Source organism: Podarcis pityusensis (genome assembly GCF_964106645.2).
Source record: "Podarcis pityusensis genome assembly, chromosome: 3".
Classification (NCBI taxonomy): domain Eukaryota; kingdom Metazoa; phylum Chordata; class Lepidosauria; order Squamata; family Lacertidae; genus Podarcis; species Podarcis pityusensis.
In genome coordinates this window covers 82,535,872-82,562,361 of record NC_138026.1, presented here as the reverse complement: position 1 = coordinate 82,562,361, position 26,490 = coordinate 82,535,872, and the positions used below count along the sequence as shown (strand labels likewise).

The 26,490-nt window shown below is 41.3% G+C and overlaps 2 protein-coding genes across 3 annotated transcripts in view; one reads left to right on the top strand and one right to left on the bottom strand.

Moving 5' to 3' along the window:
• Window positions 1–333: 333 nt before the first annotated feature.
• Window positions 334–11,591, bottom strand: GPATCH11 (G-patch domain containing 11). Of its 2 annotated transcripts, XM_080998464.1 has the most exons (9): window positions 11,496–11,591; window positions 9,372–9,456; window positions 7,008–7,234; window positions 4,752–4,793; window positions 4,543–4,663; window positions 3,538–3,628; window positions 2,905–3,012; window positions 2,124–2,205; window positions 334–1,670 (listed from the first exon to the last, which is right to left on the bottom strand). In XM_080998464.1, the coding sequence occupies exons 2-9, from the start codon at window positions 9,419–9,421 to the stop codon at window positions 1,615–1,617; spliced, it is 777 nt and encodes a 258-aa protein (XP_080854590.1). In that variant the 5' UTR covers window positions 9,422–9,456; window positions 11,496–11,591; the 3' UTR covers window positions 334–1,614. The 2 variants fall into 2 exon arrangements, with proteins under 2 accessions (XP_080854590.1, XP_080854591.1); XM_080998465.1 differs by lacking the exon at window positions 11,496–11,591 and having other exon boundaries at window positions 7,008–7,256.
• Window positions 11,592–11,613: 22 nt separating this feature from the next.
• Window positions 11,614–26,490, top strand: part of HEATR5B (HEAT repeat containing 5B) — a 47,533-nt gene continuing 32,656 nt past the window's right edge. Inside the window, exons 1-13 of the mRNA XM_080998462.1 lie at window positions 11,614–11,755; window positions 14,806–14,972; window positions 15,476–15,687; window positions 17,406–17,514; window positions 18,001–18,150; window positions 18,911–19,082; window positions 19,593–19,750; window positions 21,709–21,958; window positions 22,807–22,962; window positions 23,512–23,762; window positions 24,686–24,797; window positions 25,261–25,413; window positions 25,983–26,082. Coding sequence (XP_080854588.1) covers window positions 14,847–14,972; window positions 15,476–15,687; window positions 17,406–17,514; window positions 18,001–18,150; window positions 18,911–19,082; window positions 19,593–19,750; window positions 21,709–21,958; window positions 22,807–22,962; window positions 23,512–23,762; window positions 24,686–24,797; window positions 25,261–25,413; window positions 25,983–26,082 — 1,949 coding nt within the window. The 5' untranslated portion in view covers window positions 11,614–11,755; window positions 14,806–14,846. The remainder of the gene's footprint in view (window positions 11,756–14,805; window positions 14,973–15,475; window positions 15,688–17,405; window positions 17,515–18,000; window positions 18,151–18,910; window positions 19,083–19,592; window positions 19,751–21,708; window positions 21,959–22,806; window positions 22,963–23,511; window positions 23,763–24,685; window positions 24,798–25,260; window positions 25,414–25,982; window positions 26,083–26,490) is intronic.

Sequence of the window (26,490 nt, the reverse complement as noted above, 5' to 3'; positions counted from 1 at the left end):
GTTCAGTAGCTGCTTTCTCTTTCCTAATAAATGACGTGCATTAAAAAGTCCCCACGTTGTTCATTTCTTTTAGAAGCTACATGGCATACAAAGGAAGAGGCATGCACTTGAACAGAGGCACCTCTTGGGTGAAAATCTTGGTGAAAATCTACCCCTGTGCGCAATTAGTAATGAAGATACCAAATGCAGCCAGTAATGGGTGCTGCACTGTGACTGCTTAATGCAGAAAAATTGTGTTCTATATAGAGTCTGGCAGGTGGTTCACTTTTAGACTATCGAGAAAGGTACAGTGCATCACACTGTATATAACAGAAAGGAATCAAACTGCAAGGAGACGTGTTATTTCCTTTTTAATGCACACTAGAACTATGTGCCACCCTTCTGCTTACATTAGTACTGTCACCAAGTTCTTTCTCCTGATAACTTGAGGCACAATCTAGCCAAACCTGAACACTTTGGCAAGCCATTGAGCGTTTCATCTAATTGAAACTTCCCCACTGAAAAATACAACACCTTTACTCAGGTGTAAGGGCTACTGAGTCCATTAGAGGTTACTTCCATGTAAAGCTAGCAGTCTGGTTCACACTTTACCTTAATGTTGGCTTGATCATGCCGTTTTCCATGGGCAGTAAAGTGGATTAACCTTAAATAGAAGCCCATCAACTAATTTAGCCAGAAAGGCATTTTTAAAAAAACCTTTTAACTAAAGAACCAACTCAGAAGAGAACGGGAGGATGGCAGAGTCAACATCAGATGGACTAACTTGTAACTGCCCAGGGAAAATATCATTAGTTGCCACCTCCTGTTTCAGTACAGCTAGTTATTTTTGTTTTCAGTACTGTATGGGGTTCTCAGTGTGCCTAGTATAGTATTTATACATTTGAGCCAATTTGCAGGTTAGTAAAAAAACCCAAATATAAATCTGTTTAGACATATACATACACAACAAATGCATTCAGCTGTAAATAGTGATACAAACACCCATAGCTACTGAACAGTTCAACATTAACTGTTTTAAGCCTTCACTGACATTAGGAAAATGGATTGAAAGACCTTTGGTATAAAACACCGAAAATTACAAAACTGAGCAGTTTGGTCAACAGTAAAAGGCATATTTAGAATATTTACACTCAAGGTCAACAGGACTTACTCCTAAGTTAGTACATGAAGGATTTTAACCTATGTCCTGATCTTATTTCTGGCCTCTATATACACATTTTGGATCTTTTCAGCCCTCCTGTTCTCTTTTCTGCACTAGATCAGTATTCCACTACTTCTATAATTGATTGCGTTGTAAAGGAGGATCGACCCAATCCTGTTTGCTGTGTTTTTCACAAAAATAACAAATAAGCTTTTTTTTGTTTTTAAGTACCTAGAGTTCACAGCTGACAGTCAACTGATTATGCAACTCCTATAAGATCTTCTTGGTGTGTAGCTCCTTTCTATCCATATTTCCAAGTGAACAGGACTTCAGCACAGTTCCAGTGTTACAATATATACATAAATACATTTCAAAAACCTTTTCCCTACAAAAATATATGCAGTCTTCTGAACTGTTCGATATCTTTATGCTGGAGCGATCTTGCAGCATTTACTATTCTTGCTTTAGGAAAGTTATTCATGGTCTGCAAAAGTGTCTCCAGGACAGTTTGAGGATAAATCTTCTTTATCTGGAAGATTTTTAAAAAGAGCATTATACAGTTGTCACAAGGAAAACACACTGGACTGAGATACTAAGCCTTTTGGGGAGAGAGAGCTGTAAATTAGAAAAGATCAAACAAGCCATACACAGTGATACTAAACAGGTTGTTGAAATTAATTGCAGATATGGCCTGCAGTTATCAAGAGCAGGGGGGGTTTCCATTTATGGTGAGCATCCTCAAACACATTAAGAGCATCATTTCTTTTCCTCTTGCAAACAACTCCAAAGAAAAAAATTGGGAATACAATAAGCTTTAAGGTTCCCAAAGAAACAAATTTAGGTTTATATTACATGGAGGCTTTCATTGTGCAAAGGTGACTCATGCATCTTTTGGCCAAGGCATTAGATACTGTTAGTTTACATTAACAGACCAACTAAAGAAGAGGGCTCAGCTATTATTAATACCTGGTATTTTTCTTACCATCATAGGTTGTTCCACACCAAATGCAGTAGAGGTGTTCTTCCCTTAGATACGCTGTCAACATGATTAACTTTTCTGATTCCTGTGTTTGACAAATGAAATACACCTTTAAGCATAAATGGATTATGCATTAATTTTAAAATTATTTTAGCTTATTAATTTAGATCAGGGGTCGGCAAACAAAGGCCTGCGGGCCAGATCAGGCCCAATTGCCTTCAGGATTTGACCTACGGACTGTCTGTGAATCGGCGTGGGGATTCTGCTCATTTGGGCTGCGCCATTTCCCCCCCTGCGCCATTCCGTTCCCCCCCTCTCCCTCACACACATCGTGGTGGTGCCTCCTCCCTCCCTCCTTGTGGCTTCTCCCCTCCCTGCCTAGAGGAAGAAGGGGGCGGGGCTGGGCTGAGCTGGCCCCTCTCTGGAGTCAGCCCTTTCGCACTGCTCATCTTCCCCCCGCCACTGCCCTGGTGCGCCTGTGGGCAAGAGAGCAGAGCGGACGAGATCGCTTTGCCTACGCACGAGAAGCAGTGGCAGCGGTGGCGACGGTGGTGATAGCCCCTGGGAAGTTAAGTTCAGCAGCTGGGGCTGGGGGGGTGGGGAGGAGGACTACTTGCCCCCCTTGCCGCTTCTTCCAGCTCCCCCGCCCCCATGCCGCTTCTCCGGCCCACCACAAGGTCTGAGGCACAGTGGACCGGCCTGCGGCTAAAAACTTTTGCCGACCCCCGATTTAGATTATTGAAGTGCAATGCAGCTTTCAATGGTATCTAAACCCTACACTTACGTCAAACTCATCTTCCTCTTTTTCTTCCTCCTCCTCTGCATCCACGTCATCTTCCTTTTCCTCCTCTGGCTGTAACCAGAACCACATCTCTTTGGGGGATTCAAGGCCCTTTAAAGCAAAAGTTTGGCAGTAACAACCAACATACCCCACCCCATCAATTTCTTGGCAATTTGGAAAGAGAAAAAGGTGCAACTTTGCACACCTGGAAAAGCAAAATGCTCAAACAATAACAATAGAAGCAGTCTCAGAACTTGTTGCATACTCAAACCTGAAAAAATGAAAATGCAGCACAAGGCATTACAGCAAAGATTATATTAGCATTTTCAATTCACCGAAGCAGTAAAACATTTTCTGGAAAAGATGGGGACCATGTCTATGTTGTATGTAGTTCTTAGACAATAAAAACAGGAAGCCAGGCAGGGAAGTAAACCAGAAGAGAGTTGGTTCTTTTTTGCTTTCAGCCTGTCAGTGCACCACACTTGACTTACGATGACGTGGGTGGGTGGACAAGCTCGTAAAAAAGTTGGTCTGGTAGGTTATGCATACTTACTTTCAGTAAATGATACCCATCCAAAGTCTTTGGGTCACAAATGCACAAAAACATTTGAAAGAAATGTTTTTATTTAAACTTACTTTCTGCATATCTAGTTGTTGACAGGCTTTCTGACTTTTCACAAGGTCTCGTTTTACTTGAAGTTGCTCCTGTTTGGTCTTCAATCTCAATCTTAAAAATAAAATGAAACATGACTACCAATAAACATAACTTGGACTGGTTGAGATATTACACTGATAGAAGAGAAGAAGAGGAGTTTGGATTTGATATCCCGCCTTTCACTCCCTTTAAGGAGTCTCAAAGCGGCTAACATTCTCCTTTCCCTGAGTGAGGCTGAGAGACTTCAAAGAAGTGTGACTGGCCCAAGGTCACCCAGCAGCTGCATGTGGAGGAGCGGAAACGCGAACCCGGTTCCCCAGATTACGAGACTACCACTCTTAACCACTACACCACACTGGTGTATATGTATCTATCAATTTGTTTTGTTCACCATCATGGGAGTTGTACGATGGGCAGTTTAGAAGTGCTACAAACCCAAATACTATATTACACACACCTTTTGGGACCCAGATCACTGTGAGCAGCTCCCATCATCCCTGATCTTTGACCATGCTGGCTGGGGCTTGTGGGAGTTGGAGTCCAATAACATGTGGAGGACACTATGCTAACTACCCCTGGTGTAGTTCATACTGGCAATACCTGATGGTGATATTTGATGGAGTAGCAGCCTAATTTGGTATGAGGCAGTTTCTTATGCATTGTGGGAAGGATAACCCCACACAGCACTGTTGCTCAACCTAGTGCTCTCCAGATGATGTGGACTCCCAACTCCAATCAGCCCCAGTCAGCATGGCCAATGGTTCTAGAAACCACTATGCTGGCTGTTGCTGGCCTCAGTTGACTGGAAGAAATTTTCAGAGTTTCAGACAAGAGTCTTGTCTGGCCGTATCTGCGGAGGTCATGGATTCAACAGGGGACCTTCTGCATGCAAGCACGTGTTCCACCATGAAGCCACAATCCTTCCCATAAACAATACAATTCTTATTTGCAAAGAGAAGACGAGGAATGAAGCCCTTGAACATTACTTGAAGAGGTCAGCCGTCTGCTCCTCCGCTTGTTTCCTCATATGCATTTTTCTCCTGTAGTTTTCCAAGTTTTCTTCAGCTTTCCGTTTCTTCACTTCTTCATGGCCAAGCCCACTTCTGCCTGTTCCAAGTTCAAAGCGCTAGTTAACACATCAAGAGGCACCGTGTTTGAACTTTAAAACATTAAAAAGGAGAGAATGGACACAAACCTGTGGTAATGTTCAGAGGAATAGGCTCGACAATCCCCTTTCCTGCAGAAAACAAGAGCAGTCACGGTTGATAAAAACACACATGATCATCACTATTAGACACATTTCTGTCCCTTTCATCACAGGAGCTCGGAGTGGCTTGTAATGGGGTTCTCACATTACAACAAACCCTGTGAAGTGGATCAGACCATGAGTTAATGACACACCTTAGGCTATCTACTTGGCATCTGAACAGAGATTTGAGTCTAGCCTAGTTAAAGTATTTTGCACAGGTTCTCTGTATCTTTCATGTACGTGCATCATTTCAAACAATATCAACCGGAGAAATGAAATTTACTGAACAGATAACAGGCCTTTGCCATAACTTGAAAAAATAACTATTATATGATTCTACATTAATGTTGTAGAGTAATTCCCCTCAAGATGTAAGTTATACTGGTTCTAACCTCACAATAAATTTATGTTACTATTTGAAGATTTTTATTTTGCTTTGACATTCTGTTAATTAGCACTTCCCGTCTCCCAGGGAAAGTATCAGGGCAAGAGGAAGATCAGCCGGGTCCAAACCACCAGCCAGAGAACAAGCAGCTCCAGGGAGATTGCTATTTCCTCCCTTCCAGAAAAAATACTCTGTTCCAACTGCTAGTTGGGCCTGGGACTGCAGAACTGAAGGGAATAATATTCTGGCCCAACCACTGGCCAGCAGACTCAGGGCTGCTGATTCGTTTGTGAATCTGAGGTTTATTATTATTATTATTATTATTATTATTATTATTCCACCAATCTCTCCCTCTTCCCTAATTTTTTGGGGGGTCTGTGAAGTGGTGACTCACCCCCCCCCCCACAGCGGCGATTCCAGGGTCCCCTCTTACAGGGGATTGCACCTTTATATGGGAGTCACTGGCCATACACTGAAAGGTTGTCAGTGAACTCCCCTGCATTGCGGGGATATGGGGTGGGCTGCCAGCATACACAAGCATCTTGCTGTGCACCCTCCCATGTCCCATCCACCCTGAGGAGCCCCAGTTCCCCCAGCTGGGGGGCTGGGAGGGATACATGCCCAATGCCTAAGCCAAGGTCTTCCTACATCTGAAAGGTTTAATAAAGCTGTGGCCAATTTTTAATTCCATAACACGTTGTCACGGGTCGTTATTCCTTCTGGTGGTCTCTCAGGGCTGGGGGGGTCTCTGCCTGGGCACGCAAAACACTCTGTTCCAACTGCTAGTTGGGCCTGGGACTGCAGAACTAAAGGGAATAATGTTCTGGCCCAACCACTGGCCAGCAGACCCAGGGCTGCATATTTGTGTGTGAATCTGAGGTGATGCTGCTGGTAGTTGTTATTATTATTATACCACCAACCTCTCCCTTTTTATCAAAGGGAAGGAGGAAGGGCAATCAATGAGATAGCATCCTTTAATTTTTTAAAAAAAAAACCCTTCCTTTTTTATATGAGGGAAGCTATTTAGGGTGAACCAAAAATGTCTTACGCAGCAACTTTTTTTTTGTTCTTACTTTTACACAAAGAAAGGGGCTCCATCAAAGTCTCAGACAGGTAGTAAAGGCATCAGGGCACTCACATACACACACCCACACAGGCAGAAGGGGAGACGGAAGGAAAGAAAAAGAGTTAAATAACAGGGCAACATTTTTTGTTCTTACTCTGAAAACAACCCCCGTTTCTTCTTTCACGGGGGTAAGGGAGGGGAAAGGGGGTTCCCAGCAAGCCCCAAGCCAGCATCTCTGTAAATCACGCCTACTGGTCTGTCACGCTGGCCTGCTGAGCCGGGGCTTGCTGCAAAATCGAAAATAGTGCCATATTTTTCCGTGTATTAGATGATATTTTTTCCTTAGAAATAACAGGCCAAAATTGTGGGTCGTCTTATACATGGATAGCGGGGGGGGGGGGGGGGGGCAGCAGCCAGCAGGATTGGCAGTGGCGATTGGGCATGTGATTGGTTGCTGCGGCAAGGCCTGCTGATGATTGGTTGCGGCAAAAACTGAACGATATGTATTGAAAAATCACCCAGGTCTGTTACACAGACATTCCCATGATCGCTCAACCCAAGAACTGTTTTAATTGGATTGTTTGTATATTTTAATTTTATATTTTAATGCTTGTGTCATTGGTTTTTATACTTCTAAACCACTTCGAAGCCTATTTTGAAATTAAAAGGTTTATAAATTAATAATAAAACAGCAACCATAATAATACCATGATACAGTCTTATTCAGGAAAAGGGAAGCTGAGAAACTCACCACTTTTGCCAAGAGGTTGACCACTTTTATAACCCATCTTCTGAAGCATAGCAAAACCTTTATTCTCGTTTCCCAAAGCAATGTTTAAAACAGTATCACGTTGTTCTTTCTCCTGCTCTTTTATACTCTTTTGCCGACTTCTCTCGTTAGCTTCCTTTTGTTTTTCTTCTTTCTTAAACACTTCCTTTGTACGCCTCAGCATTGGCATGCCTGGTCTGATGTCCTGGCTGAACAAGTCCAAATATCAAACTATTATATAGCAATTACAGAAATATAAATAAATAAATAAAGTTTTAAGAGCATTTTCAGTGAACCACATGTAATGCTTAACCGTACATCCCTCAGTGTTTTATGGGGCTCACTTCCAGGTAAGTGTACATAGATTGCAAGGTTAATACTGTTTCCAAACAGAATACCACCAATCTATTGTAATTATCATTCTTGCAAGAAGAATATGTTTCTCTTTTCTTCTGCTAAAATGGAACAAGGATAGATTAAATGGTACGATAAAAGCCCCACACAGTGGTATTTCTGTTGCTGTAACATGCTCACAGAACACACTGGTATATGAAAGGCATGGCAAGGAAATTGAAGGGAAAACCTAGGTTGAATCAGTAGGGAGTTGTAATCCACAGTAATATATTCTGGAATATGTGTGGGAAGCTTTTGGCCCTCCAGATGTTGCTAAACTACAACTCCCATCAGACCCAGCAAGCATGCCCAATGGTCAGAGATGATGGGAGTTGTAGTTCAGCTACATCTAGAGGGTCAAATGTTCCCCATACCTGTTCTAGAGGCTGCTACTTCTGTGCTAGGTCTTACTGAAGGAGACTATAGAAGGGGAATATATTAGAGGCTTACCAGTTCATTGTCCACAAGAAAGGGCCGTGGGAAAAGCAGTGTTGAGAAAGAGTGTAGTCAAAGAGTTAGTCTATGCAGGGATGGGCTTAAAATGGCTTAGGTGGCAGTCTGAATCTATTCCGCCCTCCAGTTCAAGTTCATTTTCCTGGATTTAGGAATAAGCAATTCCTATGCCAGTTTCATGGGCCACTTAAACATACTCCTCAACCACTTAAAGCCATGTAGCTGGGCTAGAATCATTGAGTTCAGTCACTGTGGCACAGAGGCAGGTATCCTACATTATATGAGGGTGCCAAACTGGAGCTGTAACCCAGGAACTGGATAGCTCTGAAATGGCAAGAGGAAGGGCGCACAGTTCAGCTTTCAGTCCCAAATGTCACTGGTCATGTTTGATCAATCACCCAAGGCTTCACAAACCATGGTTTATGAAGCTGTAGACAAGCATCATGGCCATGCATCATTCCCTTGCTCCACCTGATTATCCTTCCTCTAGCTGTGCCCCAGCTTGAGCACAAAGCGCCTGGGTTGCAGTAAGCCAGAGTTCCTGATACACCAGAACTAGGAAGCTCTGGCTTAAAGCAAGCCAGGATCTTTACACCTCAGCCAGTATGCAGCCAGAGAGTGCAAAGCGATGGCACTTGGTTTATTCTTTATAAGGTTTTGGATGATCACACATATGCAGCCATTGTGCCTCTTGGAAAGACCTTTTCTCTGGTTTCCCAAAAAAATGATACACCCAGTTCAGAGACGGATAAGTGAAATCTAAACTACTTCTGTGCTAGGTGTTCTTGGAGCAGAAAAGGGGACTACATAAGAGATTTAACACTCTTCTTGCCCCAAAGAAAGGACTGGTGCAGAAAAAGAGTGGAGCAGTCAGTACAGTTAGTCCGTGCAAGACGGAGCTGTTCCGCCTCGCCTTTGGTCCGGGCCCAATTTGACCCCCCTCTATGGGACTCTGTAAGTTACCTCTTTGGCCCTTTTATTGGCTCATGTGAGACCAACATGGATAGCTGGCCCTGATGAATACTTGAGGTTCCTGACCCCTATGGTTGTAATTCATGGGCAGTCATTTAATTTTATCCTGATTCTAATTTTTAAGCTGTATTTTAATCAGTTGTTTGATTGTGTTTTCATGTATTTGATGTTAGCCACGCTGAGCCCGGTCTTGGCCGGGGAGGGCGGGGTATAAATAAAAATTTACTTACTTACTTACTTACAATGGTGTGCTAAAGGAACTGACAGAAGTCAGAACAACGTTTGCATGTGGTTTGAGACTCCAAGACCTGGGTCCCCAGATGGCCAGCTCTAGTCCAACAACAAAAGGGGACTCAAGGATGAAGAACCCTCTTCTAGGTGATATCAACTTGAAGCATTTTAGCCAGACCTCTTACTCAAAAAATAATTGAAAAGTTCTGTATCTGAAACACCACAAATAGCTTCAATTATTAGTGCATGTGTTAGGCACTGACAAGTTTGATAAGTTTAGAAAAAGATTGCACTTACTTAACATTAATAAAGGAATCAGACATGTAGTCATCTTCTTCATCACCCATGATTGGTATTAATACTCCACTTGCAGACCTCTTGCCTATAAACAATATTTTTCTAGCTTTTAGAATGCATTGAAAATAGCTAAAGTTTTCACTGATTTTTTGGGGGGGAAATTATTATTATTTCATGTAGAGTACCGTATTTTTTGCTCTATAAGACTCACCTTTTCCCTCCTAAAAAGTATGGGGAAACGTGTGTGCGTCTTATGGAGCGAATGCAGGCTGCGCAGCTATCCCAGAAGCCAGAACAGTGAGAGGAATTCCTCTTGCTGTTCTGGCTTCTGAGATTCAGAATATTTTTTTTCTTGTTTTCCTCCTCCAAAAACTAGGTGCGTCTTGTGGTCTGGTGCGTCTTATAGAGCGAAAAATATGGTATTTATATCCCAACTTTCTTCCAGCTTGGAAGACTTACAACAATTAAAAACATTATTATAAACTACAAATTAACAAAAACAAACTGTGACTTTGTTACAGCTAATAGTTGCCACAATTTTCAGAGTGCTCTGGTGGGAGGAACAGTAAGCTGTAAGCTGCCCAGAATGGCTGGGGAAACCCAGCCAGATGGGCATGGTATAAATAAAAAAATTTAATAATAATAATAATTTCATTTAGTGTTCCTAGAAAGAGAGCAAACTTTAGGGGCACTGAACCTTTAGATTAATGTGGTGGCTCAGTTAGATGAAATCCCACCTAGAAACAACTGAAAAGCAAAAGCAACAAATAGCCTTGTGGCACCATAAATACTAGAAAAATTATTATGACTGATGCCCAACATCATCATCCCAGTCAGGCTGCTCACCCCAAAAGCCTTATACCTCAAGTGGGATTGTAGCCTGACACATACAGCACAATTCTGTGTTTTATCTAGCAAGTGAACAAGTCCCCACTGGATTCAAGAGGACTCGCTCCCTGCTTGCTAAGAATACACATTAGCAAAGAAAAGGTGTCATACACAGCCCCTCATGATTACCCCAGTCTCCCCATATTAACTGAATGTAATAAGAGTCCTGTCAAATCAGATGAAAGGTCTATATTCTAGCCTAACATCCTGCTGTGCATAGTAAAATAACAGAACAAGCTTGCTTAAGGACTAATGCATTATTATCATTATTATTAATTCTTAAATTTCTATACTGCCCTTCATCCAGAGATCTCAGGGTGGCTTACAACATACCGTATTTTTCGCTCTATAAGACACACTTTTCCCCTCCTAAAAAGTAAAGGGAAAAGTGTGTGCGCGTCTTATGCAGCGAATGCAGGTGGGAGGCTCTGTCAGCACTCCCTTTAAAGAGCTGCGTGGAGTGTGTGTGCGGCTCTTGGGGGCTTTTCTCCCTCCTTGGGAAAAGCCCCCAAGAGCCGCACACACACTCCGCACACTCTTTAAAGGGAGCGCGGCTCTTGGGGGAGCCTTAGCCGTGCGCAGCCTCTCCTGGGCAGGGGATGAAGGCTCCCTTTGCCCGGGAGAGGCTGTGCACGGCTAAAGAAGAAGCCAGAACAGCAAGTGGGATCCCGCTGGCTGTTCTAGCTTCTGGCTTAGCCATGGGATGAAGGCTCCGCAGGGGAGCAGGGAGCCTTTCCTAAAAACTAGGTGCGTCCAATCGTCCGGTGAGTCTAACAGAGCGAAAAATATGGTACAAAAAAACACACACACACCAAAAAAACAAGAATACATACTACAATAACAAACAAGTGCAATTACACCCCCTGCACCTATACAGGTGAACTACAGTCCACTTCATCGGATACATGAAGTCGTATCCTCTGTGCTGCAAGTACGCACACACACACACATATATAGTGGTGTGGAGAACAGCCCTCTCTCCTTGCCGTCCCCCCAGCAACTAGTGTTCAGAAACACGCTGCATTTGATCGTGGAAGCTGTATACAGCCCTCCTAGCAGCACAGAATTGCAAGGGAGCCTTAGGGTCATCTAGTCTAAACCGCACCCCCCCCCCCCACACACAATGCAGGAACCCCACGGCTAGCAACTGCCCATAGCCTGATCTAAGAAGCTGCCCAACATTCGCCAGCAACACTCAAATCGGTACAGCACCAGCTCTTTATCACTATTCCCTACCAGCCTCCGCGCGCCTCTTCCACCCAGTGAAGCCTAGCCCTCTTGCGTTCCAGTCTCTCGGCAACTGCGCAGGTGCGCATGCGTGCCTTCTACCGACCAGCTTCCGGGTATGGAATGCGCTTGCGCGGCAGCCGGCGCTTCCTCAGCTGGTGGGGAGAGAGGGATTCGGTTACTGAGCGGTGCGCCATGGCGACGTCAGGTGTTTGCCCCTTTCTGTCAAACGTCGCAGTGGTCTGCGGTACCGCGAACTGTCGGAAGAGGTGGGTCTGGGAGACGAAGGACTTACTTGCGGGGGGGCGGGGGGGGGAGAAGAGCCGCTGGGTCAATATTAAGGGGTGGCGTGGGGGGGCCACTTTAACTGGGTCCCTGTGAGGAGGAGGAGGGGGGAGGAGGGAACGAACAACGGCGGCTCCTACGGGTGGGCAGCGGGGTCAAGTTAAGGTGGTGCGCTGCTTTCGCGGCGGGGTGCTTCGGCCTTTAGGGCAGGCAGGCGCTTTCGAGAGGGGCGGGCAGGAGTTTTGAGTGGCGGCGGGTTTCCTTATCGCTGGGGCTGCCCTTGACACCAGGGTGGCAGGCCTTGGGGCTGGATATCCGAAACTGCCGTTTCCTCTGACTGGCAATGGCCCCTCGGGGATCTCTTACTACTGGGGGGGGGGGGGCGGGGAGTCGCACTTTCTGCATGCAAAGCGAAGCACACGACCTGATGGAGCTCCCTCCGAAACTGAGCGGGGCTTTAAAGCGCTTGGGGGCATCCCCAGCAGCTACAGCAGTTTCACACCATTTATGCAGCAGCAAGCATGGGGTTGCTGCTCGCTCTTGCACGCAGCAGGCAGCTGCAGATATTCTGGGCTCTCTGTCGCTGATTCCAATGGTGCAGTTCTCAGTTTATTATTATGTCCCATTCATCTCTCACCCTGTCCTTATTGAGGTGGGAAGCGATGAGCAATAGAGCCTTATCAGCTGCAGTACAGTACGGCAGTGGAATCCTCTCCCGGGAGACATTTAACTGGTATTTACTCCTCCTAGCTTTCAGGCACCCGGCGACAGGCAATTTCCTTCCTACAATTTTGATGCTTGATGGTTTAATTCCGCCTTCATTGCCTTGCTGTTATTCTCCCTGCCCCTCTCTTTTACTTCCAAGTTTTATTTTGTTCCTATCCTTTTGTATACTGTATGTAAATTGATGTTTGATTTTATTATGGTTGTTATTTGACTTGGAAGTTTCTGTGGAGAATATTTTAAATAAATTCAGCAGGGGAATCTGAGATCACAAATTCAGGTTTCACTTTTGTCTGAATAAAATTTTACTTATAGCAGTAGCAGAGGACAGGATTGTAGAGGAATCTCATAAAGTGGCAGCTCCTACAAGAATTGGCACTCTTAAAACATAGTCTTAATATTCCTATCTGTGTATGACTTCCCTGGCATATCACCTCAGAGCAAGTGAATCAGGCAGTAAATGTGCTTTCCACAGCCTTGAGATAATACTTCTGGCCCTTCTGAATGACAGAAATTCCAAATTACAGTACAGTTCTATGTCTACTGAGAAGTAAATCCCATCAAGTTCAATAGGACTTAATTCCAAGGTAAATGAATACAGGACTGCCAAAAAGAGGTTCCATAATCATTACTAGCCTGTCAATGCACTCTCTCTCTCTGACATTTTTTCCTCCATTGCACTTGATGAGTTGACTACCCTATTATCTTTAGTTAACCCATGTTTACCGTTGATCCTGTGCCCTCCTAATTGCCATCTCTGCTGTCATTATCACTCTTTATGTTATCCTATCTTTTTCTTCCTCTCTTCAACATTCAAATGCACCACTGTTTTCCTTATTAAAACAAACCAACTCTTGATCCCCTTTCTAGGTCTGACTACTGTACAATTCCCTCCCCCTCCCCTTTTCATCAAACCCCTGCTTACTTTCATGAGCTAATCTTCTTTTTTTCCAAGTCTGTTGCTGGCCCCCATCTAGTCTGCCAGCTGCATGTCACTGCTTTTGCCTCCTCATCACCAAATCCAAAAGTCTCTACTCAGTTCTCTTCCTCTTTGATATCTAGGTACAGTAGATCACTTTCCCCTACTTGTTTCACTTTGCTTTATGTCCTAGATCTCCTTGATTTTGTTTTCAGATGGCTCTCTTTCTGTCTAGTTGATATTTTGGTGTTTCTAGAGGGGGAAGCCCTCTTTGTTTTCTTTCTTCATTGTGGTTTCTCAGATGTCTGTGCTTGTATTTGGCCATTTGCTATTCTGTCCCTATACAGTGTCCCTGAGTAACATTATCACATATCATGGCTTTCAGTACTATGCACTGATGTCACCCACCTCTACCTAAGAAGAACTTTCTTCATTCTAGTGCAGGCATAGGCAACCTTGGCCCTCAAGATGTTTTTGGCCTGCAACTCCCATGATCCCTAGCTAACAGGCCCAGTGGTCAGGGATGATGGGAATTGTAGTCCCAAAACATCTGGAGGGCTGAGGTTGCCTATGCCTGTTCTAGTGCATTTCTAAGTGTGTCTTTGATATTTCTGTCTAGGTATTGCATTGTTATTTCAAACTCAGTAGGACTCAAAATCGAACTTGGTTCCTCCCAAGCCATCTTCTTCCTCCTTCATTCTTAATCGTTAATAACATCACCTTGCTCTACTGATCAGGCTTGAAGCCTTGGTTTTCTCTATCCTTTGCCCTCCATTTTCATTGCCAAATCATTTCTTCTTTTACAATGTTACAAAAATATGACCAAAAATTCTGGCCCATGCCTTGGTCATCTCTTATGTTGACTACTGCATTCTTTTCATGGCTCTTCTGTTGTCTTGCATTCATCCATGCAGCATTCTGCTGGCAAAATTATTCACTCTGACCCTGTGCATCTTTTCTCCCTTGCCGCTCTCAGTGCCTTGAACTGCCTGCCAGAATGCCTCCATTTGACCACCTTCTGTACTTCCTCCTCAAAACACATATTCTCTGGCAGCCCATTGGAACAACATCTAGTCCCAGTACCCTATGGTAACTAAGCTGAATAATGTGTAATTAAATAGCAGCACATTCTCTCCCTTTTTATGCCTGCCACCATTTCCTTCAACTTCCTATGCTGTAAGTCCCTTGGTGAAGGACCTGCCAAATCTGTTGTTTGTAAACTGCAATGTGCATTGCTGGTACTAAGGAAATAATACATCAGTGCAGATACTTCATGTAAGTGTTTAACAGTCTGGGATATAATTAAATATTAAGTAAATGAGCTGTTTTTAAACTGCTATTAGGAATAAGAAAATAATAATAATTATTGTTCTATGTTATGTTTTCTAATAGGAAATAAGTACACCTGTAACATAAGCAGATTTTAGCCAGCCATGGAGCTTGCTCACAGTTTGTTATTAAATGAAGAGGCTTTGGCTCAAATCACAGAAGCAAAGCGACCAGTTTTTATCTTTGAATGGCTGCGGTTTCTTGACAAAGTGCTAGTAGCTGCTAACAAGGTATGCCATGTCCCCTTCCACCAGTCTTTGGTTTTTATATAGTCCTTTTTCATTGAGTTTCATGGGGCTTGCTCCCAGATCAGTGTAAAGGATTGCAGTCTAACTCCCTGACATTATTATGTAGTTCACTAATTCATATTTTTAAAAGATCTGATTTGCCCATAATTTGAGATGAATGTTATGTCCTGAGCTGTAATTCCCTTTCCAAGTTTGTTTTAAGTGAATTTGTATCAGTAGTTTCAGAGAAATGCCAGAAGCATTTAGGCAAATGGGCCAGTGGATTAGGCCAGTACTAGCTTCATTAAATAAACCGCCAAATATCATGAATGTCAGGACATCTTACTGAAAAATAAAATGACTCATGAGGGGTGGTTATAGCTCTACTAGCAAAAACATCCCAGAAATAAAAATACTTGAATAGCAATCATCTGAAAGAATTAAGCATTTGAATGGTGAATTATGAAAATCAGAGCAAATAAAATTTTATTTTGTTTTGTTAACAGACGGATGTAAAAGAAAAACAAAAAAAGCTTGTTGAACAGCTAACTGGTCTTATCAGCAGCTCTCCTGGGCCACCCACCCGGAAATTGCTTGCTAAAAACCTTGCCGCTCTGTATAGCATTGGAGATACTTTTACTGTATTTCAGACACTTGATAAGTGTAATGAAATTATCAAAAGTAAAGATGATACATCAGCCTACTTACCAACCAAACTGTAAGTAACAGATCACATACAGGACAAGAATGTTGTTACAAGTGACGGTTAACTTGTTAATTTCTAAGAACACTGAAGAAGTAGCTGAGCAGATTTGAATGATTTTTGTGATTCATGCTTACAGAACCCTCAGGGGAATATACCTGTTTAGAAATGAATGATGCCTTGAAGTAACAATGGAATCAATTTCCTACTGTTTTTTGTCACAATATTGGTTGTGACAAGAATGATGCAGCTGAGTGTGGGAGGGTAACTGAGAACATAAGATCCTGCTCGATCAGACCATTTAGTTCAGCATCCTAGATGATGGGCAGTAATATTTAAAGTGGGATTATGTAGATGCTGCAGGATATCAGTGGAAGAAAGTGTTTGTTGGATTAGCATTAGTCTTTAAGCATCCACACTACAGTGGAACCTCTGGTTACGTACTGTCCCCCTTACAAATGCTTCAAGTAACGCGCTCCGCTAACCTGGAAGTAGATGCCCCTAGTTGTGACCTTTGCCCCAGGATGTGAGCGGAAGTCGCGCAGTGGGAGGCTCCATTAGCAAAAGCGCGCCTCATGTTAAGAACAATTTCGTGTTAAGAACGGACCTCTGGAACGCATTAAGTTCATAACTGGAGGTACCACTGTATTATTGCAGGAGGAAGGAAGATGAAACAATTCTTTAAATGTCTACTTGGAAATAAATAAATTCACTGGGCCTGTAAATCTCTGAATATATTGCCCACTTCTAAAAGAGCTCTCTTTAGTTTTGTCACATCACTGCGCTGGCAACATGCAGGACTTGATAATGTATTGTTTTGCATGTTTACTAAGAAGTAAGTCCTATTGGGGGTTTACAGGCAGGCAAATGTGCATAGGATTGCAATGCAGATGAGCGCTGCTGCATTCTGGATCTATTATGTGCAGCCTCTGATGGAGAGGCTTTCTTCCATGTGAAGAAGCCTGCTTATTGTATTTCTAAGTCTAAACATACCTGTGTATACAGAAGAATTGCAAAGGTTTTCTAGCTGGAAGTTGTTCTTGACTTGGCTTTTGTGCAGGAGGACAGCAAAAATAGAGCTTAATTGAGAACAGTTATATTCCTTCACATGCAGCAATCCAGACTGGATTGAGATCTTAGTTTTTCTAAGTGATTACTGCCAAGCAGTTTGAAGGAAACTAAGCCAACCAATTACTTGACATAATTTTACCAGTCATTGTGAAAATCACTTAGGGAATTCTCAGGAGCATCTTCTAGGAACTATAGGTTATCAAACTATTTGGAATTAAATTCCATGCTTTCAAGACTATTTTGTTAGCATCAGACATGCAAAGTCTGAGAAGACTGCATTCTATGCACATAAAATACTCTTAAAATATTCCAAACTACAGTTGGTGAACATGCTATATTTATTTTGAAATATGTGAGAAATGTGAGTCATTCTTTGGGTGAGAAAAATCCTAATGAGCATGAGAGTGGAAAAACTTAATGAAACTTGGCATTCATTTTACCTGTCACTTAATTGCTAATCCATGTGAATTTTTACTTTCTCATTTCTAAAACTATATCTGTGGCCAAAATATAAGTTTGTAGTCTCTGATTTCCTTACAAAGTATACATACCACATAAAACTGCCCGCTTGCCTGAAGATATTTAAGTTTTGATTTGATGCTTCTATTTACTAGCATGTTACCTAGTGAAAAAATACTAATGATGATTTTGCCTTTTTGTAGCACTGCAGTGGCATGTGTTGGAGCATTTTATGAAAAAATGGGGAGAATGCTGGGTAGTTCTTTTCCAGAAACAGTTAACAATCTCTTAAAGTCTCTGAAAAGTGCTGAGGTGAGTGAAAGTTGTAAAAAAAACACAAAATCATATTTTTCACTCTTTTCCATCTGTAGTTTGTTTGCCTAATTTGTAACAGACTAAAACCATCAATTAAGGCTTAGGAAATTTTATTTAAGGCTATTCTGCTGTCTTTTATTTATATACTCTTTGTTTAATTAGGATGGCCATACGTCTGTAATTTCCAGGACATACCTGGAATACTGCAGTTTGAAGCAGTGTCCGGGCGGAAATTGGCAAAAATGTCTGGGAAAACCTGGTCGTATGGCAACCCATGTCGGCAGTGTCATTTTTTTGCCAAATTACCTTAAAAATACCTCAGAAATGCGTCATGACACCAGTTGTATGGTATCTCTCTCTTTCCCTTTGCCCCTCACTTTTTAGATAATTCTCATAGTTACATTATGAAGACACAGAACAAGTTGTTTCTTATTTCCGCTTCATTCTCTCTTTCTCCCTTTCAAATCCCAATGCAATTTGTAGTCACAGGGCCGGAGTGAAATATTAATGAGTTTACAGAAAGTCCTAAGTGGGCTGGGTGGTGCTGCAGCTTCTTGCCACCGTGATATTTATAAGAATGCAAGATCTCTCCTGACAGACAGAGCTATGGCTGTGCGATGTGCAGTAGCAAAGGTAGGTTTGTATTATTTTACAATTTATAAACATGCAGGGTTTGTTTGTTCACTAATTTTCTGTTGGTCTTTCCTTGGTGTGCTGTATTTTGACATTATTTCATATGTCACACAGTGTGTACAGTGTAGTTGGGATGTGGGTTTGGTGGCTAGCTTATCCAGATCACCTTCTGAAAGCATTTGGGCTGCCACAGAGCAGTTCCCGTCTGAATTTTTTTAATACTTGGCATTAATCTTTGTAATGGGATTCTAAATTGTAGCAGGAAGGACTTTTTCCTCTTACTGAGGAAAGAATGTGACAATGTAGCTTTCTTCTCCCTTCAAAGCACTGAAACCGACATTTTACGCAGGGAGAGAGAGAAGTGGCCTGTTTCTCTATTTTTTCTGGAGCAGAGATTTTTTGGCAGGGGCAGATTTTAAACTGAGAGGTAGGAGGCAGCCCCCCCCCCCCCCCCGCAATACATCTGAAAATTAAATGCTACTGAAGTGTTTGTAGACAGGAATTGGATGCTTGTATCCTGTGATTCAGTATTACTCTCCAATCCCATATCTCATAATATTGTTTTTGTATGAGCACCAATGTAAAGATAGATTTCAGTGTAACCTTTCTGAATGGTTTTTTAAAAGTCATTGTGCCAATCATATCTCATAAGTGGGATAAATGACAGTGATGATTGTGCTGGCTCTGTTCCCAGAGTGGATGGATAAGCATTTTAGAAATATTAAACAATTATTGGTATGTTCTTCCTCCTGCCCCCCAGTGCCTACTGGAACTACAAAATGAGGCTGTATTTATGTGGACAGCAGAACTGGAAAATGTAGCAACACTTTGTTTTAAGGCTCTGGAAAACTCAAATTATGGTGTACGAGTTGCAGTATCAAAACTTTTGGGAACAGTTATGGCTACAGCACTGATACCAAAGCAAGCAGCAGGTATTAAATATTGAATTGTCTATGCAATTATTATTCTATAATTCCACAGCAATAAGCTGGATATATTTGTGTACTATTTGCAAATCTAGGCAGGTTCTGGTATGGATTCAAATTGGATGGTGGACCGTAAGTTGAGATTCCTGAATTGCAGGGAGTTGGACTAGATGATCCTCAGGATCATTTCCAGCTCTACAATTCTGTTATTCTATTCTAGAAAGGTATAGTGGAGAATGTTGTTTTCTCTATTTTTGCAGCTAGCCAAAGTTAAAGGAATTAATCTACACAAGGAAAGCATTGAGATAGAAACCCTTTGTGAATGAGTTATGTAATCATGTGTAATCGTCTGAAGGCTTTTATATATATTTAATGATTGGAAACTCTACTAAGTTTTTGTTGCCTTTGTTTCTGTAACAAGACAGGCTACTTGTCAAAATCACAGATGTAGTATGTGTCCAAAAAGTATTCTATTAAATTAAATTACTATTTTTTTATATATTTTTTTTCTTGAAGTGATGCGCCAGAATGTGAAGCGGGCTACACTGGAAGAGGTTTTGGAACTCATGGCCACTGGTTTTCTAAGAGGAGGATCTGGATTCTTGAAGAGTGGTGGCGAGATGTTAAAAGTAGGAGGATCTGTCAATCGAGAAGTGAGAGTTGGAGTTACGCAGGTGTGTTTGCTCTCTTACTCTTCAATAAGACCTGTATAACCAGCTGATGTACAGTCATACCTCGGGTTAAAGTAGCTTCGGGTTGAGCGTTTTTGGGTCGCGCTCCGCAGTGACCCGGAAGTAACAGAATGTGTTTACAGATCTTTAAAAGAATGGTTAATTCAACCATTGAAAGAGGTCTGCAACGAAATAATGGAGGGGAAGAGAGCACCAGAGTCGTGGAAAGAAGCATATATTACACTTGTACCAAAAACAGAGACTGAAAAGACACAGCTTACATAACCCCAGTCAAGCTTGCAAAAATCTATCACTTGCCCGATAACAAATGTTGGAAATGTAAAGAAACTGAAGGTACATTTTTTCACCTTTGGTGGACGTGCCCAAAGATTAAGGCTTTCTGGGAAATGATATATAATGAATTATAATTTTATAATGAATTAACAAAGGTATTTAAGTATACCTTCCCTAAGAAACCAGAGGCCTTTCTCCTGGGCATAGTCGGCCAAATGGTGTTAAAAAAGGATAGAACTTTCTTTATGTATGCAACAACAGCAGCAAGAATACTCATCGCAAAGTATTGGAAGACACAAGAACTTCCCACACTGGAGGAATGGCAGATGAAACTTATGGACTACATGGAATTGGTGGAAATGACTGGTAGAATCCGTGACCAGGGAGAAGAGTCGATGGAGGAAGATTGGAAGAAATTCAAAGACTATCTTCAGAAACATTGCAAAATTAAAGAATGTTAGAGTGATGTTGGACTGAAAATAAGCGGTTTCCAGCTGTACAGGTTAAAGTTAATGATAGACTAAGATTAAAGATTAGGATTAAAGATGTTTAAAGAAATGGAAATTTGACATTAAGAGGGAAAATTTTAACGTTATATGATACTAAGACTAAAGACCAGGTTTAAAGAAGTTGAAGTTATATATTTCAATATCTTATTAAAGCTAAAGATTGGGATTAAAAAAGTGGAAAAGAAATTGCTGGACAAACAATTTGGATTGGAATACAAAAGAGGGAGGTATGAGGAAGTCCAGAAAATAAGTAACTAAAAAACGGAAATGGAAAAGAGATATTGTTTTTAATTGTTATGTTTTTTGTTCTTTTATTGTTGAATCTTGGTTTTTTTGTGTTTTTGTTATATGTATTGTGTATGTTTTTCTTCTCTTTCTTTGTTGTTCAAAACTTTAATAAAAATTATTTTTTTTAAAAAAAGGAAGTAACAGAATGCGTTACTTCGGGTTTCGCCGGTCGTGCATGCGCAGACGCTCAAAATGACGTCACGCGCAGACGCGGGTTGCATTCGCTTCAGGATGCAAACGGGGCTTCAGAACGGATCCCGTTCGCATCCAGAGGTACCACTGTATCCCCAGCCTCTAAAAGGAGTACCTCTGTGCAGGGCTCCAGTCAGCTTGGACCAAAGGGCCTTGTAGTGCTCTTTTGGGCTTGCAAAGGATGCCTCCCTCATCCACACCTCCACAGAGGCCATAGCCTGCTGTGCTAAAAGATAGAAGGTGATGTGAAAGACCTCTGAGACTCTGAAGGGCTGCTATTAGACAGAGTAGATGCTTACTGCACTTGTCTGACCGGCAATTCCTGAAAATATTGTTATATTGTGGTGGGAGAAGGGGTTCTCCAGGGTCAGAAAAGGGGAAAATATCAATTTCTTTGTATTTAGTTCTTCATGAATCAAGGTAAGCAGTGAATCATAATGGTAGTGAGGACTGTGCTTCCAAAAGTATTCCTTCTACTTGTGGTAGCATTAGATAGAAGACATCATATATGTGAATCCATCCCTAAAATATGGTTGTTTCGCCTCAAAATCTTATAAAACCGGGGTCATTTAAGTCTTCTCTTTAGAGTTTCCCTTTGTTTGCCCCTCCCCTCTATTATGGAAATGTGTACAAATCCTTCCTTTCTGTGGCTGTAATATTTGTATTTTGAATTTGCAGGCTTATGTTGTCTTTGTCACAACATTAGGAGGTCAGTGGCTGGAGCGCAATTTTGCTACATTCTTGTCACATGTTCTAGATCTGGTTTCTCACCCTCGGGCAACGCAGACTCATGTAGAAGCGGTGTACTCTCGAAGATGTGTCTCCTTCATTCTCCGAGCCACTGTAGGAAGTTTATTGGGGGAGAAGGCACAGATTGCAGCTGCCAAAGATATATGCCAGGCAATTGGTAAACAGATGAAGGCAGTAGGTAAGAATGTTAAGGTTAAGGTCCAAATCAACATAATATATTCCTGTCCCATAATTATGAAGGAATTTTTAAAGCTGTGGAAAAAAGGTCTATGACAGATAATCAAACAATATTATGTGCCCTCATAACACTGAAGTGCAGGCACAGTATGTAATAATCCGTAAATATGCTCTAAAATATCTAGCTGTGCTGACTGAATATATATTTTAAATGCTAACTGCACCACAGCAATGAAATACAAAAGTATGGTTACTCAGAAGATGAAGAATGTTTAGGACAGCTCCCCCCCACACCCGAAAACATGCATATGTGGCATATGGGCATCAAGCTACTTGTGCTTGAGATCAGAGAGCTAATATTTTAAAACTGGCAGTAGGTAGGAGTCGGAACCTGGAAAATCAGTAATCATGAAGAGAATTTAATGCTTTGGTTCTCTCCCTTCCGTTTTCAGACTCATCACTATTAGACATTTTTCATAAGCTAAGTTTCCATGGTGAAAATATAGAAACAATGGCATATTTCTTGATAATATTTTCTCATTCCTTCAGTGATTATCCAAAAAGTAGCTCTCTTGTGATGAAATATAAAATACTTGTGATTGAAAGGCAGCTTTTAATGTAGGTTGCCAGCAAGTCATCTGAATGTATGCTAAACCAATCTTTGTTCTGTAAGAGTTGTCTCTTAAATTCTGTGGCGCCTCAGACAAACATATGCAGCTCAGTTTCTTAGCTACTGTGTACAAGCAACTCTCGCATTTCTGTAGTTCTTTATACTGATACTCTTCTGAATACACCTCAAATTTACAAGAATGCTGGATGACACTCTCTCTTCTTCCCCTGCTTTGCCAGAATCAGTTGTGAATGATGCTAATATTGAAAACAAATCAGGAGCAGCTGAAGTTGCTGCAAGTCAGCATGTGATGGTTTGTGCCCTTCAGGAGCTTGGGAGCCTAGTTCAGAGCCTAAGTGCCACTGCTTCACCTCTCATACAAGAGCCTTCTATAGGTAAGTTGTTAAGACTGTAATTTAATATATAGTTGCCTGTACAGAATTGTACTGTTCAATATCCACTTCTGTCTGCCAGCTTATTTGATTACCACTAGATTCTGGCATGAAAAACAAACCCAGCAAGACATGTGAAGATGTAATCTAGAAAAATGCAAGGGCATTTACTGTCTCTGGTTTCAGCAGAATGTAAGCAATTCTGAGATTCTTTAGCCTGCTCCCATAACAGCTAAACAAATTGCCTAATAAAAATGTATTTGTGTATACAGTTATCAATATTGTTATCAATATAGTTTCCCCATAAGAACCTAGAGTCTGGAGAGTTCTGGTGAATGCCTCGTCATGCATTTATTGAAATGAGAAATAAAATGGAAATTTAAAAGCAAAAGTGAACTAATTTTAAATCTCATTCTGTTGAGTAAGATTTTGGACATCTTAACTTACTATTAGATGGAGTGAAAGGGGACTGAATGGTATAGAGTATATCCTAGTATAGAAATCCATTATTGATTTCCCTTTAAGATTCACTGTTGTCTGTGTTGATTTCAGGATTGCTTGAGACTGTTACTTCAGTTCTTCTTCATCCAAGTATGGCTGCCCGACTTGCTGCTGCATGGTGCCTGCGTTGTGTAGCTGTGGCCTTGCCTTTCCAAGTGACTCCTTTCTTGGACCGGTGTGCCGAAAGGCTCAACAATTTGAAGACCTCACCAGAAGCCGTTAGTGGTTACAGTTTTGCAATGGCTGCTTTGCTAGGTGGAGTTCATCAGTGTCCTTTGGGCATTCCCCATGCAAAAGGAAAGGTGAGATACTATGAACATATGTGGCTTTGCATATTAAGTTCAAATCTTAACAACATAATGGCTATAGAAATAAAATGGACTTCGCTTCTGCTGCCCTAATGCTAAACACATTCACTTGTTAAAACACCAATTTGTTGTTGGAAAGGGTCTGGCTGGTTACCTCCTTACTATAAAATGCATTTAAACAGAAGAAGAAAAGATGCTACAGCAACCAGTATAATCACCTGCGGGCCATGGCATATCCATGTCAGCCCAGGTGCTAATGTAAGCCCTGTTTGTCACTGTCGACATCATCATCTGCTCCTCTCTTTGGGGGGCCCTGTGCTGTGAGTCCCTAAACTCTGACCTCTCTTGTGTCAATGAGAGAAGAAAATAATTAGTGTGTCACTCCTTACATTACTCTTTCTCTTAAATCTGTTTCCTAAATTTCACTATCCTTCTGCTTTCATTTGACCCAAAGAGTTCATTTGCATCCAAACATTCCCCTGGTTAATCTAGGCCACTGTTTCAGCTGCCAGATCCCTACTACCATTTCCCATTCCTTATTTAGTAATACTAGGATTCCTCATTTCCTTACATCTTTAAAATAAAGTTGGTTTGGGTACCCTATATATAAACGGGTTTTTAGTTTTCTTTACTCTTCTGTAAATATTTTATTTTTGTTGAGTAAAGTCACACAGCCATTTTACACTTTATGCCATATTGGCGTAACGTGTGTTATTTTGAACCCAAATTGGAAGTGTTATTGCTAATTCCTTAAATAACTAAGTAATTGAGAATAATGTGCAACTTCTTGTGACATTCAGGTTTAAAGATCTGAAAGTATTGTGCCTCCATGGTGACACATGCAAACTTTTGTGTTAGCACGTAATGTGTGATTAGGAATGGGCACATAATTGGTAACAATCTCCTTTTGTTTTCAGATGGTTGTTAGCATTGCAGAGGATCTCTTACGATCTGCTGCACAAAATAGCAGATTGTCTTTGCAGCGAACCCAGGCTGGATGGCTTTTGCTTGGTGCTCTAATGACTTTAGGTATGTAAAACAGTGGCTGGCTTTATCACTGTGGTGTAGGACAGTCCTGGTATTCTTAATAAGGTTGTCTGATTAGTCTTGACAGTAAAAATTCCTTAAAGTTGTTATAGTCAGCAGAATAAACCAAGCTCTTCAGAAGTTCATATTTGTAACTGGGGAGATACTTTCTAAAGATCTTTAAATTAGCTTTATTTGATTAAACTTTTAATGCTAAAGACTAATACATAGTGTGTAAAAATACAAATATTCCTATAATCTTACATCACATGCATTGGTTACATTGATTACTGGCTACCTTTCCAAGTAAAAATGGCCAAAGTGGCATACAAAATGTGACTTTTAAAAAAAGAAAAGAATAGCACACAATAATGGCATTGGAGTATTTTTAGTGTCATTTGGTTATTTTTTGTTTGTTTGTTGAGAATTGTTTAAAATCTACAGTAATTTGCCTTCTTACCCTTAGGTCCGTCTGCTGTTCGTTACCATCTTCCCAAAATGTTACTGCTGTGGCGAAATGTATTTCCCCGATCTTTGAAGGAATTGGAAGCAGAGAAAGCTCGTGGAGATTCCTTCACATGGCAAGTAACACTGGAAGGACGTGCAGGAGCTCTCTGTGGTAAGAATCTCAAAGATACAGTTAACAGTTCCTGAATTATTTCAATCGGTTTTACCTGTAACATTGTGAAAAGATTCATGTTCAAATCTGAATACTAAATGGCCTTGAACAAGTTCCACTTCCAGTGTCACAGGGCCTTGTAAAATGCCCTGAGATCCTTGGAGGAATGCTGAGATATAAATGTCGCAAGTAAATAGTGTATAAAGGTAATGTAAGAGTTTGGCTTATTCAGAAGGCTGAGAGAGTAAAAAAAAGAAAAGGTTCACTCGTAGTGGTACATGTGACTCCCAAGGAAAAGATGCCTGATGAGGGAGACAAGTGGGGAAGTATTTGATTCCACCTGCCCTTCCTATAGCAATGCAAGCTTGGCTGAAATAATATATACGGTAGCAATAGTGGATAGCATGGGTGGGGCACTGTGGTTAACCTGGCTTCTTGAATGTCTCTGCTGATTAGGGAAAGCATTGGCATTTCTGCCAGCAGCTGAACTGCAGTTTCTTTTTGAGAGTTAACATTTCCTTCTTTGCTTACATAGTTTAAAATGTGACCAATGCATTTTTCATTATTAGCTATGAGAAGTTTTGTTGCTCACTGTCCCGAACTTCTAACAGAGGATGTTATTCGAAAACTGATGACTCCTATAGAATGTGCTATGACAATGATGTCTCAGTAAGTATAGTTTTCACAATGGTGAAGTAATTTCCCCTCAAAATTCTCTGTAGTCTGCATAACCAGAAAAAGTCAGAGAAATTCTCATTTTAACTTCAAAATGAAGAAACAATCGACACTAACTTCTTAAAGTTAATTTTATGTCCTGTCTTACTTTTTTGATATTTAACATTTCCATTTTTAAACTAAATATTATTTCTTGTTTTATGGAAGGCACAAATCTTCTTTAAAAATACTTTCAAAAATAATTTATTCTGCATAAAATGAAATTGTGTGCATATCACATAGCAACTCAGGGACAGACCTTGCGTATAACAGTATTGAAAGTTAGACTTCAACCTAGTGCATCCTACCAGAAAGGTTACCACTAGCACAATGGGACTTTCCTCCACTTCTCCCCCCCCACGT

Bases quoted from the DNA above. Each gene is read 5' to 3' on its own strand.
- GPATCH11 (XM_080998464.1), bottom strand. From the start codon at position 9,421: ATGGGTGATGAAGAAGATGACTACATGTCTGATTCCTTTATTAATGTT. The intron at 7,235-9,371 runs GTAAGTGCAATC...GGACTTGTTCAG, and splicing joins GATTCCTTTATTAATGTTAA to CCAGGACATCAGACCAGGCA. The intron at 3,629-4,542 runs GTAATGTTCAAG...TTTATTTTTAAG, and splicing joins CAGACGGCTGACCTCTTCAA to ATTGAGATTGAAGACCAAAC.